Source organism: Lipophrys pholis (assembly GCF_963383615.2).
Source record: "Lipophrys pholis genome assembly, chromosome: 14".
NCBI lineage: Eukaryota > Metazoa > Chordata > Actinopteri > Blenniiformes > Blenniidae > Lipophrys > Lipophrys pholis.
The window spans coordinates 18,773,163-18,789,035 of record NC_137633.1 but is presented as its reverse complement, the minus strand read 5'-3'; the positions used below and the strand labels follow the sequence as shown (position 1 = coordinate 18,789,035).

The following is a 15,873-nucleotide window of genomic DNA, read 5'->3' as shown; positions in this document are numbered from 1 at the left end:
CCAGCATGTTGTCCTCTCTGTTGTCGAAGCTTCTCCACCAACTGGCACGATAAAATCACCGCAGCTGCCGCGTCTCATAGCCAGATTCACCACAGACGTTTTCCAAAATGGATGCCGAACGCATAGCTGCGGCTCAAGCTCCCCCGGTGCGAGTGGTGGGAACAACAGAGCTGTGGCACGAAGGCAGAGCCTCCATTAAGGGTCATCAAATATTCATCTGCCAAACGGCACAGTGCCCCCAGCGTGTACCCCCGTAGTGCTGTGTAACGAATCACCAAGAAATCTGCCCCTGAAAATAACAACAACAACAACAACAACAATAACAGGGAGTGAGAGAAGAATCTAAAAGATAGAAAAATCCTTCCTGCTCAAGCAGGACTTTGACACCGTAGCCACCATGGCGACCTGAGCCAAACGTACAGAACATGGATCAAAAGCCACCAGACTTTGACTTTACATAATATAGAAATTACAAATAGGATCAGAACTGCATTTTTTTCAATAAATGTATTCCGGAATGGTCCACCGGGAGAAATTAAATAGCATTAGCATGTCACGTTATCATAGATTCTGATTTCATTTCACTATGTTGTTTAGGTTTGCATTAAATGCAGAGTTTTACGCAAGAAAATAGGCCAAGAATTGCTGTTGTTATTATTAATAGTTTATCATTCTGGCTCTGGTCCCGATGAGATCGAACCAACTGGCCTCTGAACTAATCTGTACAAAACTTTTGCATGATTAATCCGACAACTGACTGTTTAATAGACGGATGTTTCGTCACCTGTCAAGAGCTTCTACTGTGTTAACATCTAACTAATGGCCAAAGTAGCCAATATTAGGACAACAATGACATCACCAGACTGACCACATGGTTCAATAGCTGGAGTTAACTTCAAACTGTCAATAAAAACTCAATCAATGAATCCAAGCAAGCCTATTCAGACTTGGATTAGATCTAAAATGTGTTTAGTGCTGCTGGCCATGCAGTAATTGGTTTAGCAGTCTAGCAGGCTGGCTGTAATGACATTACCAACCTGTTAACAGCCACAGAAGCTTGACTTGCTCCTCCAAATGGCTCTGTCGTCTGTCAGTTTATAGTCGGTTGCTGTACAGGCTGTCTGCTGCGCTATTTTGTACGCTTTTTTTTTTTTTAAATCTTTATGCAAGACTCAAAACAAAAAGGCAGCTAAAATGTGGTGTGTTGTGTTATGAAACAAGCTGTCTTCAGCAGGAGGCAGCAGCGCAGCATTTTATGGCCACTTTACGCAACAATGTTTTCAAGTGAAAACGTAAAACTTTACACCGCGTTTTGGTTGTCCGTTTACATGACAACCGTGGTCGGAAACAATGAAAACATAACTTTTTGAAAACGGCTTCCAAGTTGGAACTTTTTGACAACTCTATGGTCAAGTTAGATTTTTCTCTGTAAAAGTGCTTTGAATTTGTATTTGGCACAATACAAATTGAATTGAACTGAACTGAATTGAATTGAATTGTTAAAATACTGTCATGGAGAGAGGACATGATAACTGTCTAGATGTAGCTAAATGTGGCTCAGTGTACAACAACACGTACGATAGAAAGGCCTTTAGTCGTTATTCTTTGTATTTAGTTGTTATACCTCATCATCAGGAACAGTGACACTAACAAACTGTAGTTTGTGTGGTGATCTCAAAGCATTAAACAGCATTAATAAAAAATCTGACATAGAAAAAATGTGAGAAAGCGTTTTTTTGAAGAAAAAAAAAAGCTTTTTCTTATGTTAAAAGCTTGGTGCAATGTGTATTTTCCTTATAGAATGAAATGAATTCTAATAGTCAAAACAGGATTATTCCCTTTTACAAGGTTTCAGAAAAACTGTATTTTGCATATCCGACCAAAATGTATTTCCTTCATTTCAATGAATACAAGCGCACCGTTGTTGCTTTGTTCAGTTCCAAATGAACTCTGTTATTTCATATTGAGACGAAATGCAAACGAAACGCAAACTTGCGGTCTTGCTGATCAGTTTCATCACAGACACGGACTACTTTGTTTACTTGGTTTGCATAAAGCACCAGCGTGTGGGAACACATTCTACAATGATTCAGAGGATCTGATCAGTTATTCTGTGCTGACGCGCCAGGATTAGAGGCAACACGTTGAGTTTAAAGAAGAAAGATAATAAGGGCTTTTAATGTTCATACTGACAACAACTTTCTCAAATGAGGGAGGAAGTGTGTGTTTGCTTTTTAGTGCAAGTCCTAGATGGCTTTACAACTATCTAATAATAGATTAGCAGACACACACAGTGTGCTTTTGAAAACTTGACCAAAAGATTACCTGAATATTCAAATTCCATGTCCTCCCTGTGCGTAACAAAGAAATATGTCTCCACATGTGATCCAGACAAGATAATGTAAATGTACTAAGTTCCTTTTTCAGGGACTCCCACCAAAGTTTGTCATCTTTGTCCCTTTGGTCCCTGAATGCAAGTGTCCCCATCGAATTGGTGAACATCAACAATATTGCTTTTGCTTTTGCAGAAATTTGGCTGGGGAAAACAAAAAAAGTACCTGAGCTCTCGTGGAGATTCATGTACTCGGCTCACTTTTACTTAGAGTGGTAAAGATTAGAGCACATTATCGTCTAAAATTGGAGGACATAAAATGATCTGCAGTGGAGGGCTGGCAGTCAGATCTCATGTCGTCATGAAGAGTGGATGGATGGATGGATGGATGGATGGATGGATGGATGGATGGATGGATGGATGGATGGATGGACAAATGGATAGATAGATAGATATTATATTATAAGACTCAAAAAAAACACTTTTAATTACTTTTAAGATTTTTATTGAAGAAAGATTAGTTTGACCTATGATCACATAGGGCTTCATTAACCCTCATTCAGATTTCAATCCCCTAGAACAGGATGTCAAACATGCGGTCAAGAGAGTCCAATCGGGCCACAAGAGGACATTTTCCAGCTGTGAACAATGATGACATTAACTGCAATATATTCATTGGACCATAAGGGACACCCAGGAGTATAACTTTTGTAGTAGGTGGTGAACCAGTTCAGGTGACCAGATGTAGAAATTAGTCCATATTAACGATCATTCAAGAAGTTATCCTGATCATATTATGAATTAGCCGACTATATTGTGGAGTTCCAGCCAAATGTTTTATGCCTTTGAAGATGTAAATAACGTAATAAAAATCTACTAATCACATGGTCGTCGGAGGTGTGATATTGTGGTTTAATTGTTGTTCTTTTATTCAAATTGTTCAAGTGATGTAAAGGGATAGATCATTGAATATGAACCTAATGATATTTTAATACTTTGTTGGGCTAAAACAAAGAAAGAGATTTGCAGTTCTAGTTATTCATAGATTAAATGCTTTTATTTACTGGTCTTGCCTGCTTGAGATTAAATTGCGCTGTATGTTGCCTCTGGAGTGAAAATGAATTGACACTCCTGCATGTTAAGGAGTACTTAAACTTTTTGACGGGAAAAAAATAGATTTTGTGCAATTTATTTCAATAATAAATCTGTGGAAATAGTGTGAAACTGACCAAATATGCCAATAATTTGTAATTTACAGCTTTGTTAATGGGGTATTTTTCTCTGTAAGAGGTTTTAAAATCTTGTTGATATATTTTATTCACGACTACTGTCTTACAATGAGATGTGTATTTTGATCAATAAATCTTTTTTTGGGGGGGGGGCGGTCTTTCCCAGTGGTTGAGAGTAGAGGATACTTATCCTTAACAAAACTGTAAAATAATTTAGTAGTTATGTCAGGGGAATCTGTCAGGAGAATTTGTGTGTTAGGGTCTGATAGTTCAGTCTGGAATAACCTCGTATTCGCTTTTACCGCACTGTGCAACCTTACCAAGCCTATGGACGGACATCTGACACCGTCCCATCCACACAAGAACTTTGACACTAAAGAGAACCCACTCACTCTCAGCTGATCCTGGATCTGTCTCCCTTTGTTAACTGTTGTTCGGATTCCATCACCCTCTCCCCTCCAGTGGAAACCGGCCTCTGGCAACAATTCAGTAGGAGGACTTCTCTCTAGGAAAGACCGGACCGGCCTTTTTCCCCGTGCACGTTTCAGTCCCGATCCTGGTGGTGAGAGGGATGTTGGAATCCGGCTCCAAGGACCAAGTTGTCAGGAGACTTTCCCAGTAAAAAACTTCAGGGAGACAAAATACACAGGAAACAGAATGAGAGCATTTCAAAAAGTTTAAGACAATTTAATTACATTATTCCTGCGAGAAGAGGCATGATTGTCTAGGAGTTTGTCTAACTCTGAGGTCAGACAGCACCTTCTTAAAGGCTAGATTGTTTTGAGTCCGCATTGAAGGACAGTGGTACCAAAAGTGCTGGCACGGGTCATCCTTGAACACAGACTGCAAAACTACACGTCATTCTTTATGAGACAAAATTTGATTTCTCTCACAGTGTCAAACAAATCTTAATTCAGGGGCCACATACAGAACAATTTCATCTTGAGTGGGCCAGACTGGTGAAATAGTGCCATAATAACCTTTACATTAAAACCTGGTGCAGAGTATACGTATATGATGAAATGGTCTAGATTTGAGCAAAACTAAACAATTACTACTGAAAATAGGTACAATCCTAACACGAAGCCAATTGTGGTGCAAAAATACAGTGAAATAATGTGAAAAAAATAATTTATGTTTTCTTTTTAACTTTTACAATTTGCTTGGTGGTTTGGCCGGATTAGAGCCTCTTGCAGGCTTGTCTTGGCCCACAGGCCTTATATTTGACACCCCTGGTTTTTGTCAATGCATGAGAAGTCTAGACACAAGCAGCTCTCGATGGAATGTATTTTTAACATCTTCTGAGAGCTTATAGGTAATAGAAAACATTAAATAGATAACCAAATATGGTTACTTAAAAGGGAGTTGAAGACAGAAACACAGAAACTGAACAATACAAAATGACCTTAAATGACCAAATATGTACTAAATGTGTGCCACACCTCCCATTACTGACTGCATACAGGGAGTTAATAATGAATTTAAGCTTCTCTCCTGGATTCATGTGTAAATGTGACTCTGAAAGCGTTTGCAGCAACAAACATCAATACGATTTAATACATTTCATCGTAGCACACCGTGCTCTCAAAAGTGGCACCCTGCCAGATGTTTACTGAAAAAACTGTGGCAACATGGGCACACTTCATTTGCAAAGGAAATCAGCCAGGAAGAGTATCAGCATTATATCTCTGAAGGCATAGGAGGCTGGGACGATGCTGAATGTCAACTGACTCAGGTAACAAACAGTGAGGCTCTTCTGTTACTCAGGCTAATACCTCAAAATATCACACTTTTGCTCGGTAGGATGATGTTACCGCTGCGTGCAAATCATCGCTTCATGTTCAAGACAATAATTCTGTTCTCCGGGATGTTCATGATGAATCACAGATGTGAGACTTCAGGTAAGTAAAGCTGAGCAAGGTTAACTTGCTATGAATCAGCTATAAATTTCTCGTTCTGTCATTCCATGCAGGCACAAATGTAGCTCACAAGCCGAATAACACACTGTTCGTCAGGAACAAACACTCCACTCATGAACATGCTTTTCCATCAGGTAAGCTGGCAAAAAAAAAAAAAAAGAAAGCTCTTTTTAAATTAACATAAAAATTTCAAAGAAAAATGAAGACTTTTAAAATGTATTTCAGATGCTCTCTATGAAGGAGGAGAAGTCAAGCTGTGTTTCATACGAGACAAAGGTCCGGCTACATTTCTTTTTGTCTAGCTACAGCCTGTTGGATGTCTTTGACAGTCAGGGGTGGAAGTAATGAATTTCATACTGTATTCTCACATGACTGTGATCAAGTAGCACTTAGGGACTTTTAAATGTAACTGAAAAGTTTTATTTACTCATAGTTAAATCTAATTCACACACCACTAACTATGTCTGAAGTTTCTATTCTATTTGCACAATGCAATGTGCACCTTTCCATTTATTTCACATTTATTTGCTCTCCATTCATGCTGGTTTAATTTTTTTGGTTGGGGTTCTTTGTGCTTGTCAAAGTAGAAATGATGATAAAGAAAGTTGAGTCTTGATTTAAAATTCAGACTTTATGATCTGCAGCTTTGTAACAAATACTTCAGAGGAAAATAATCCCACTTGTTTTCTTTGTTTTTTATTTAGCATTGTGTATACATTTCCATTATATCGATGCAAATGACTGCTTATTTGATTATTTTTGATTCGTTTTTGAGTGTTTAACCAAGATTGTGCTTTTTGTTTTAGGGCGTTGTTGTGGCACAGAGTTTGATTACAAAGTTAAGATAATCCATGGAAGTGGCTGCTACTGCCTAACTGAAACAGGCGGCTTAAACAAACAGGATATCGTTGTGTTGACAAAGCCATCAGATTTCTCTCCAGACATCGAAACCGATTCCAACGAACCAGGTAGTATTGACAACAGGGCAGTGAGACACTGCCCTCTATTGGTCCAAACGTTTCATTACACAACAACGTTCTCTCTTCTCACCAATCATCTTTTATTCTCTTGCAGGCTTCCTCCACCGCGTCCACAACTCCTTCGACACCAGTAAAAATCTCTGTTCCATGGCAGCAGCACACATATGAGATCAACCCGGTCCACTATAACTTACAAACGTTTCCATTTGTTTAAGGTGTTCAAAATATTAGGCTGACTAAAGGAAAGCCAGCGTTTGAGCAAACACCCCATCACGGAGGTGAGGGTTGCAAAGTTATTATGTGGTAAATAAGCCCCCATGTCAGTGAGGCTGTTGTATAGTTTGAATGTTGCATGGCACATGTGACATTCAAGGAGGGGCAAATTTGTTTCTATAGCGCCATTCAGTGCTTTTTAAAATAAATGAAGCAAATACATTAAAACAAGGCCGTTAGGAAAAGCATACAACAGAGAATAAATAAAAGCAAAGCTTTATTAAGATAAAGGTAATGAAATAAGTCAAATGTATTGGTTATTGGAAACCCCGAGGAGATAGTAATGTTTTAAGGTCTGATTTAAACGAAGTGAGTGTGTCAGCAGTTCTCAGGTGTTCTGGATGTTTTTTCCTCAGGTGAGGAGCGAAACACCGCTTCACCTTGTTTCATCTGACTCTGAAACACTTAGTTAACCTCTTCCTGAGAACCTCGGGGGTCTGTATGTTTTATAAAATGAGATTGAGATTGAGATTGAGATTGAGACGAGATGAGATGAGATGAGATGAGATGTGGAGCTGTACTTTACAAGTGTAAAGGAACAGAAAAAGACTATTGATGCATAATATATCAATATATATAAAGATATTGATGCATAATATATACACACAATATATACACAGGAAAATATGACAGTATTGCACATATTTTAATACCCAGATATGAATTTATTGTTGGCTGATTTGTAGTGCAAACTGGAACATGCGAGGCATGCGCTGGTGTTCCAAAAGACCTCTGGGCCATAATTGATGAGGAGAACCATTGTGAGTCCCAGCCAGACATCTATATCACGATCCCCCCCATGAACAGCAGTGAAACCACCAGCTCTAAACAAGCAGCGTAAATATCACAGTCACTCACAGATATGAATGCACAGTACTAAAGAGTTTGTGTGACACAGTGAAATACAAACAAGAATTTATTTATTTATTTTTTTCTATCTGAATTCATTTCTGTTTTCATTTCAGAAATCTGCTGCAAGGTGTTGTCTCTCTGCTGGAGCAGATGGGGAATTCAAGCACGGCGGCCTTAGCAGTCGGCGATGTCAAAGGGATCATCGCCAAACTCACGTCAAAAAGTCTAACAAAACTGTCATTTAACAGAGGCACATCGGGCGATATCTCGGTAGTCGGATTGCGCAACACAATTCCAGAAAAGCCGAGAAATTGCAACAACTTTAACTGTGGTCTTCTTATAGATTGTGCAGGGAAACAGAAGTTTGGAGGAGACCTTCTCGCAAACAATCGAAATCCCAAGAGAAGCCAGCACAATGGCTCTGGCGAGAAATTCCTCGTTGGCTGCAGTTTTGTTTTTTCCGGGGAATGAGCTGGTAGGTAAAGTTGATAGACAGTAACGGAACAATGATCATAAACAGCTTCGGGTTTGATTTACTGATATCCTGCAAACATCTCGTGGCCATCCGTGGCATCTTACACGCGGGGTGGATTCAAATGAGGGAATAGCGTGGATGAGGCCTGTCGACGCAAAAGAAGAATCAACGTCATTTCATTGACCGTAAGCTTGCGTCGGCCGTGGAGTGACTGAGCGGAGCACTGAGATCAGTGACGAATTGGAGCCGGACTTGTCGACGCGGGAGAAATGACCAAAGATATTGGAGCAATGCAGCTTAAAACATGATGTAAAACAGGGTCGAACGCAGAAAAGGGCTTATAATAGAGTCCAACACAATTCAGAACTCAAAGGAGCTGAAGCCGGTCACCTCTTTGTGTTTATTTAGAAACAATCCCTTTGTGGTTTAGTGGCAGCGCAGTTTATGTTGGTCCAGACAAAACTAACGATGGAAAAAAAAACAAAAAACATTTTGGCATCATAACAAGCAGCTGCTCCACTGAATATCAGCATGGCTGTAATAAGCTTAAGCACAACGCTGATATCGAGGAAAACAAGTTCCCCTCCACTCCCTTTCACCGGTTCATGTGTGATAATGTGTCTTTGACTCTCAACAGGACGACCCCTCCAGCACTTTTTTACATAACCAGGTAGTGGGAATTGAAATGGGAGCAAGAATCTTTAATCTCTCCGAGCCCATATTGATCAAGTTCAATGGCGTGCAAAAGGTAAAGCGGGCACACTGGCGGACATGGTGATTGTTGTGAAGTGGAGAGAAAACGTATACTGAATTCTGTGGTGTCTGGTGCAGAACGGAAGCAGCTTCTCATGCAGGTCTTGGGATGGTGAAGGTAAGAAAAGCATCATGAAGTCTGTGGTAGTCGTTTATAAGTCCTTAACTTTGGAGGTAATGAATTACAAATCACCTAATCACACGGTTTCGTAGCTAATAACCAAAGGGATTTTCAGTTGTTTTACCATAATGCAGTTTATATATACCCTTTGAAATAGAAAAAGAAGAAAGCCCAGAGAAATGGGCTTTCAATGTATGATATATTAGACTAGGGGTGTCAAACATAAGACCTGTGGATCAAAGTGGACATGCATTAGGCTCCAATCCAGCCAAACCACCAAGCAAATTGTAAGAATTTCATAGAAAATATTGATTTTGTAGCACATTTCTTAAGTGTAGTGGACACGATCCAACACTCACACCCCATCTGAGACGCCGGTCTTGCTGCTATGACAGCTATTAAAGTAGTTTTAGCCTCAAAGTCAGGCTCTCAGGGTGAGTTTGCAAAAAAACATGCATAATCCAGCAGCTATAGGAAAAAAGGTTTTTTTTGTTTTGTTTTTTTACATCTTAGTGAATTTTGCGGCAGAAGATTTCATTAAAAATTGTCTTCATGCTGAGATTGCAATTATTTTTGGAATTAATTCTTTGGTTTCATAAAAATATTAACATTTCCATCACGTATACTCTGCACCACAACAGCGAAATCTTTAAAGTTTGAATCTATTGGTTATTGTGGAACTATTTTACTGGTCCGGTCCACTCAAGAGGAAATTGGGCCCCTGAACTGAAAAGTGTTTGACACGCCGGTATTAGACACGTAAACTGAATCAAATGGCAGAGAATATTGCAATAGCAAGCACTCAGTATAAGTTGCCAGTTTAAAATATCTACAAATAAAGCACATATTTTTAGGCAGAAAATACAAGATATCTGAGTTACAAAATGGGAAACAAATGCCGAAATCACTAAGTTAGGTGAAGCTTGAACTTTGACAGATCAAAAAGTTTTAATATTATCTCAAATGTTAGGTGTACTGAAATATGATGGAAACCTAATAAAGTAAAATTGCTCATTTGAAAAAAAGTGTCTAAAACTAAACCCATTAACTTAATCGTGCGTTGTTGGCTACAACCCCGAGAAATAACATATGGTTGGATAATTGTTTCGTATAAGTAAAACAACTGCAAAAATGTTTCAGAATTCCACCCGTAAAGGTGAAGTTTACTGTGAAGCATCTCATTGGATGCCTTATGGAGGGTGAATAATGTGAAGTCCTCTCCCGGCCTTTTGTACCGTCCACCAGGGGACACACCGGTGTGGGTCACAGATGGCTGTGAAACTCAGGAGACCAACAGCAGCGTCACATGCCTCTGCACTCATCTCACCTTTTTCGCCATTCTCATAGTAAGATGAAGGAACTGTCAGGGTTTACTGCTGTGGTTGACACGTCTCACATTAATGAAACACGTTGTCTTGTCCTCATTTGAAACCAGTCGAGTGCACCTGCAGAGCTGAGCGCGTCTGATCTGAAGTCTCTGTCCATCATCACGTCCATCGGCTGCGGCCTGTCCCTGTTTTTCCAGGTCGTCGCCTTCTGTCTGCACTTCCTGATCAGGTGAGAGACCACGGGGCAACTCTTCTTACGTATGAAATGGCTGCACTGAAGGCGCCTGTTAACAAAAGCCCGCCTGTCAAGCTCAGTCCAGTTCAGGGGAAACATGCGGCCCAAGTTCATCTCCAGTGATTTAAATAGTGACATGATAACTTTTCATTTTAAGTGAGCTCAAGTAATGTTTTGAGTAGTTTTTGAGAAATACTTCTTTGTACTGAATTTACCCCAGCCAACTATAATGTATTAAACCCTGCCACAATGATCGTTTACACAGGTTAATTGAGTCAAAACCTGTTATTAAAATCAATTTAACTAATAATGAATTTCAAAAGTAAGTAACACTTTTAATATTAAGAAAAAAATAAATTGTGCTTCGTGTTTCTTTACAGTCTTGCTCACCACTATTGGCACCCCTGAAGTTTAAGTACTTTTTTTCTATAGAGAATTTGTGTTTTATACAAAAGAGCAAATTGATAAAGAAGAATTGAGAATAAGAACCAATGATGGGTAAAATTGCTGTGCAAACCCCCCCCCCCCCCCCCCCAAAAAGAAAGAAATGACTGATATTTACCGAAGAGTATTTGGACAAACAATTTATTTTGTGAACAGATGAAACAAAAAGAGAACTTTTGGGCAACGCACTCCAACAAGTTTGTTTACAGATGGAACAATGAAGCCTCCCAGGACACAAACACCCTACCAAGAGTTAAGCATGGTGGAGGAACCATAATGCAGTGGGGCTGCTTTGCTTCATCGGGCACTGGAGGACTTGACACAGGAATCATATATATATACAGTTCCATTTATTTCTGAAGATATGGTTAAGGTTATGTAAAAAAAAAAAAAAACACGACGAGGTGCCGATAATGTGCAACAGGAATCAGTTTAATCTTTTCACTTGTTTCACAGAAAACAGAAATCAAGCCTGGAGACTCACATCCTGATCCAACTCTTCATCGCAATGTTCACCATGAACTTGACTTTCCTGTTGAACGAGACCATCGCTGGCCTCGGCAACGTGGCTGCGTGTGTGACCGCCGCCGCCGTCCTGCACTACAGCCTGCTGGCCACGTTCACCTGGTTCTTCATGCAGGCTTTACACCTGTACTTCAGCCTCTGGAGAACCCACTCGGAAATCAAACACTACATGACGAAGATTTGCATTGCAGGCTGGGGTAAGGAAAGCTGAACAACTTTATAGCTACTCTGGTGACTTGACTTCATCTATTCACACGTTTATTCTGTGTCGTTAGTCACGCCAGGTGTAGCGGTGACGGTCCTCCTCATCTTGCACAAGTATGAGCTCCTGCACATCCACACCGACGGCGGCGAGCACGTGACCATGTGAGCAACTATTGGGGGCTTTCTGATGACAAATGATTAAATCGAAAAACCCTTCTTAAGTGAATTACTCGTAACTTGTCTTTCCAGGTGCTGGATCGCCGATGCTGCTGTTCACCAGGGGGTTAACGTCGGTTACTATGGAGTAGTGTTTATCTTTACTTTCAGCATCTTCATCATAATCGTGCGGCAGATTGCTCTGCTTAATTCTGCCGTGCGGGTGGATCATGACAAGAGCTCGGCTAAGATGAAAGCTTTCTCCGTTCTGGCCTTGTTCGTCCTCTTCGGCCTCACCTGGGCCTTCGCCTTCTTCAGCCATGGACCTTTGACGCTGCCCTTCTACTACATCTTCACCATCCTCAACACCTTCCAAGGTAGACTCCAACCTGATCCAGGAATGTCTAAACAAAAGTACGATGCTTTAACCTCACGATTGTTTTTTGTTTTTGTTTTTGAAGGTTTCTTCCTTTTCATCTACTACTACAAGTCCAGCAGGATCTTTGGAGACAATGTAAACCATTCGTCCAGCTTCAGCAGCACCGCCACGGCACAAATGGATGTAGACATTGGGGTTAATGTTTACGCAAACCAATCAACCAAACCTTCATGGTCATCAAAACAATATCCTGTAAATACTGCAAAAACCAGCCCTGACCTGTGCAGGCACGGGGCCGACATGTAAAAACCAATAATATATATAATAATAATGTCCAAAGACGTAATCATTTTCACCTTTTTCATTGTTTGGGTTGTCACATAACTGTAGCAATAATACATAAATAGGGCTGCATTGAAATACAAACCTTTATTTTGAAAAATATGTACAATGAATGTGACAGTGTCACATTCATTCATGGAGGATAAATGCTCTGCCAATACCATCATCGTTGGTATTGGCAGTTTTTATGTTGTCTTGTTTCACCTTATTTCCTTTATCTTTTATGTAGTTATAGTGTGATCTACGACTTGTATACATACTGTATAGGCTACTTATAATGTCCTGACATCTCCCTCGGTCACATGCTTAACATGTTTCCTCGATAGATTTATTATATATTATTTATTCATTATCTTGTTGACTGACTGTATCCATAAAAGCGTACTGGGAAGCTATATTAAATTGCCCCTTGTGGGGTAAATAAAGTTGTTTGAACTGCACTGAAGTTTACGTTTATTGACTGTTACAGTTGGATTTGTTTACATCCTCGAGGTGCTCTGTTGGTTTAACATTTGGTGAAATCCGTGTCAAAATAAAGTCTAAATCAGGGGTCCCCATCCTGCATGTGGCTCTTTAGTTCCTCTGTATTGGCTCTCTGAAACTTTCTAAAAGTTCTATGTGGATCAATTTCCATCATATTTTCAATTCTATTTAGATATCTGGCTAAAATTGTAAAACAAGGAAAAAAACCCCGCAAATGAGTAAAAATGACTTAATAAAAAAATGGTACAAACAGTTAGAATTGCTGAAATTTCTCACTTGTACAATTAATAAAGGTTTTTCTAAACTAATTGAATTTTAAAACTAGAAAAAACAGAAGGAGGATAACAACTGTCAAGAATGGAACAAAAACAGGTTAAATGGTTTAAATGGCGAAAATGACAAGAAAAAAATGAATTATCAAAAGTCAAAATGCCTGAAACAACCAAAGTCCAAAACAAAAACTTGAAATGGCTAAAAATGGCTACAACAGCTGAAACAGCTAAATAAATTAGAAAGTGCAGTCATGAAACGTCACGATTGTACATTGACTAAAACTACGTAAACTGATTTACAAGCTGTGTGATTTGTTTATGATTAAACATGTTTCCGTGGCTCCAGAGGGACAGAAACTGCTCTTTTGATGGGAAAGTTTGCAGATCACCGGACTATGATAGCAACGTTTCATAGCTGAACATTGCTTTGTCTTTTCCCCACAGTGCATCGTGATGTGCCGTCCATCCGGCCACAGTGATTTAAAGGGGACATATCATGCTAAATCCACTTTTGTAGCCCTTAAATGCATGTTGTTGTATATTTAGAGTGTTTAGAAGTACAGAAAAGTTCAAAGTAGTCTCTTCAGGTGCTCCGTTGATGTCTTTATATTCTGTTTTGGTCATATTTTGCGATCCGTTTCGATTTTTCTATTCTCTATTACGTTTTTTGAACTATTACGTCACAGTATTCCCGGCGGAACTGCCAAATTAGGACATCGACATTTCGAGCAATCCGCCATTTTTGTTTCTCGCTGCGATTTTGTAGTCCAACCGAAGTTACGAGAGGATAAGTCGAAATGTTCGGTTGTTGGATGTAGTAACCCACAAGCTTCGTTACACCGTCTCCCAGCATCAGAACCTTTTCCAAGTGCCTGGTTGAGTTTTATTTTTCACAGAAATGTACCCACATCTGTGGGTAAGGTCATTTTTGTGTGCGAGAAGCACTTTAAGGACGACTGCTTCAGCAACCTCCGCCAGTATAAAGAAGGATTTGCCGAAAGACTTGGTCTGATTGAGCGGTCAGTTCCTTCTATCTATGGAGACGACGAACAGAGCACTTCGGTAAGCTGTATATAACGCTAAAAAGTGTGATGATAAGACGTCCCTGTCATTGTTTTGTTAGCATTAGCAGTTGCACCGTCTTCATATGTTAGCGCTGTGTGCTCGTTTTAGATTATAATGTAACTTCTGTGTTAAATAGTCGTTGTAATACAGGCAGTATTGTAGTAGTGGGCATGGATGGAGAAGTTAGTGTAAATATAGTAACACACCATTGCGTTACATCCATATGAAGACGTTGTTCTGTAGGTGCATCATCGTCATTTTCATCTCGCTCCGCCGGGTCCGACTCTGGCTCCAACATGTATGGCTGGATGGACAAATCTTCCGTTGTTGACATTTTGTAAATAATGTGTGAATATAAAGTTTCTGCGCCGCTAGATAACTGTATCTGTTCTATCAAACTACAAAGATGGCCGAACAGGGTGGCGTTGAACCGAGTGTCACCTCTGCAACCTGGAGAGGAGGCGAGGTATGAAGTGTCTCATTTGCATTTGAAGAGACCGCCCCAAAACGAGTTGCTCTCAGAAGCACATCAGAAAAGGGGTAGAAAAGGGGCCTGTGGAGCTCTAATAATGAGGAATTCAGACCCAAGCATTGCAGTTCCGCTTTATATAGACCACAACTGTATGATTTATATGTAAAAAGGAAGGATTTAAAAGCATGATATGTCTCCTTTAAGACAAAGCGTGAGGTCCAGCTCTGATGCACACAAGCCTTTGGTTGCTTGTTTTTGCAGTTTGAGCTAAAGCAGTTTGACTTTTTGGACTGTTGGATTGGACGACACAGCCACCATGTGTGCATCACTGAGCTTCGAACCTCCGTTACTATTTTCATAGGTTCACCTCTTTTCTTACCTTGAATGTATCTGACCCAGCTGTGTATTTTTTTTAATTCATGTTTTTGTCAAACACCTTTAAATTCTTATAATTTCTCCCCCACACCTTTCAGTGGTCTTAATGATATGGCTGATAAGTGCATCGCAGGGACAGATGATGCTGTGTTTATTGTTTTTGACACAAGATGGCAGTATTTACTCTGGTATACTTGAGAAGTTCCTCACTCCTTGACTACACATGGTGTGCTTGGAAATAAACTAATGTGATCTACCTTCACTGAGACAAATCGCATTGTCCAGGAAGTCATTTGTAAAGATAATGCTATGTTTCTGAAGAAAGTCGGCATTACTCATTGTATGGCCTGCAGACAAGGTTGTGATTCATGCAGAAAGCATCACTTAGCTCCTATAAAAAAAAAAAAAAGTTCCAGTCATCCTCTGGAATGCAGAGTGAACGCTTCAGAGGAGAAATATGACTGTTTAATGACTGATGTGCTTGTCACATGGCTCAAAGATGGCAGAAGACTGTAAAAACAAGTTCAAGTGATGTTTTGTCCCTCACATCCTGTGCAGCCTTGTGGGGGGAGACCAAGCCAGTTAGTGTTGCGTGTCTGCAGATAATTACCTTGTGCCTACAGAGAGCAGTATCCACTGCGCAGGGAGCTCCACTGGCA

The 15,873-nt window shown here is 40.0% G+C and overlaps 1 protein-coding gene across 2 annotated transcripts; it reads left to right on the top strand.

Annotated features, from left to right (window-relative positions):
• Positions 1-5,261: 5,261 nt before the first annotated feature.
• On the top strand, positions 5,262-12,986 carry LOC308119966 (adhesion G-protein coupled receptor G5-like). 2 transcript variants are annotated; one of them, XM_080480296.1, is made up of 18 exons: positions 5,262-5,296; positions 5,365-5,462; positions 5,534-5,614; positions 5,706-5,756; positions 6,287-6,448; positions 6,555-6,590; positions 6,676-6,738; positions 7,420-7,570; positions 7,699-7,855; positions 7,929-8,060; positions 8,698-8,808; positions 8,892-8,931; positions 10,180-10,280; positions 10,370-10,491; positions 11,398-11,663; positions 11,742-11,832; positions 11,920-12,203; positions 12,288-12,986. In XM_080480296.1, exons 2-18 carry the CDS (start codon positions 5,366-5,368, stop codon positions 12,509-12,511), a joined length of 2,169 nt encoding a protein of 722 aa, XP_080336422.1. In that variant the 5' UTR covers positions 5,262-5,296; position 5,365; the 3' UTR covers positions 12,512-12,986. The 2 variants fall into 2 exon arrangements, with proteins under 2 accessions (XP_080336422.1, XP_080336421.1); XM_080480295.1 differs by lacking the exon at positions 5,262-5,296 and having other exon boundaries at positions 5,333-5,462.
• The last annotated feature ends 2,887 nt before the right edge of the window (positions 12,987-15,873 follow it).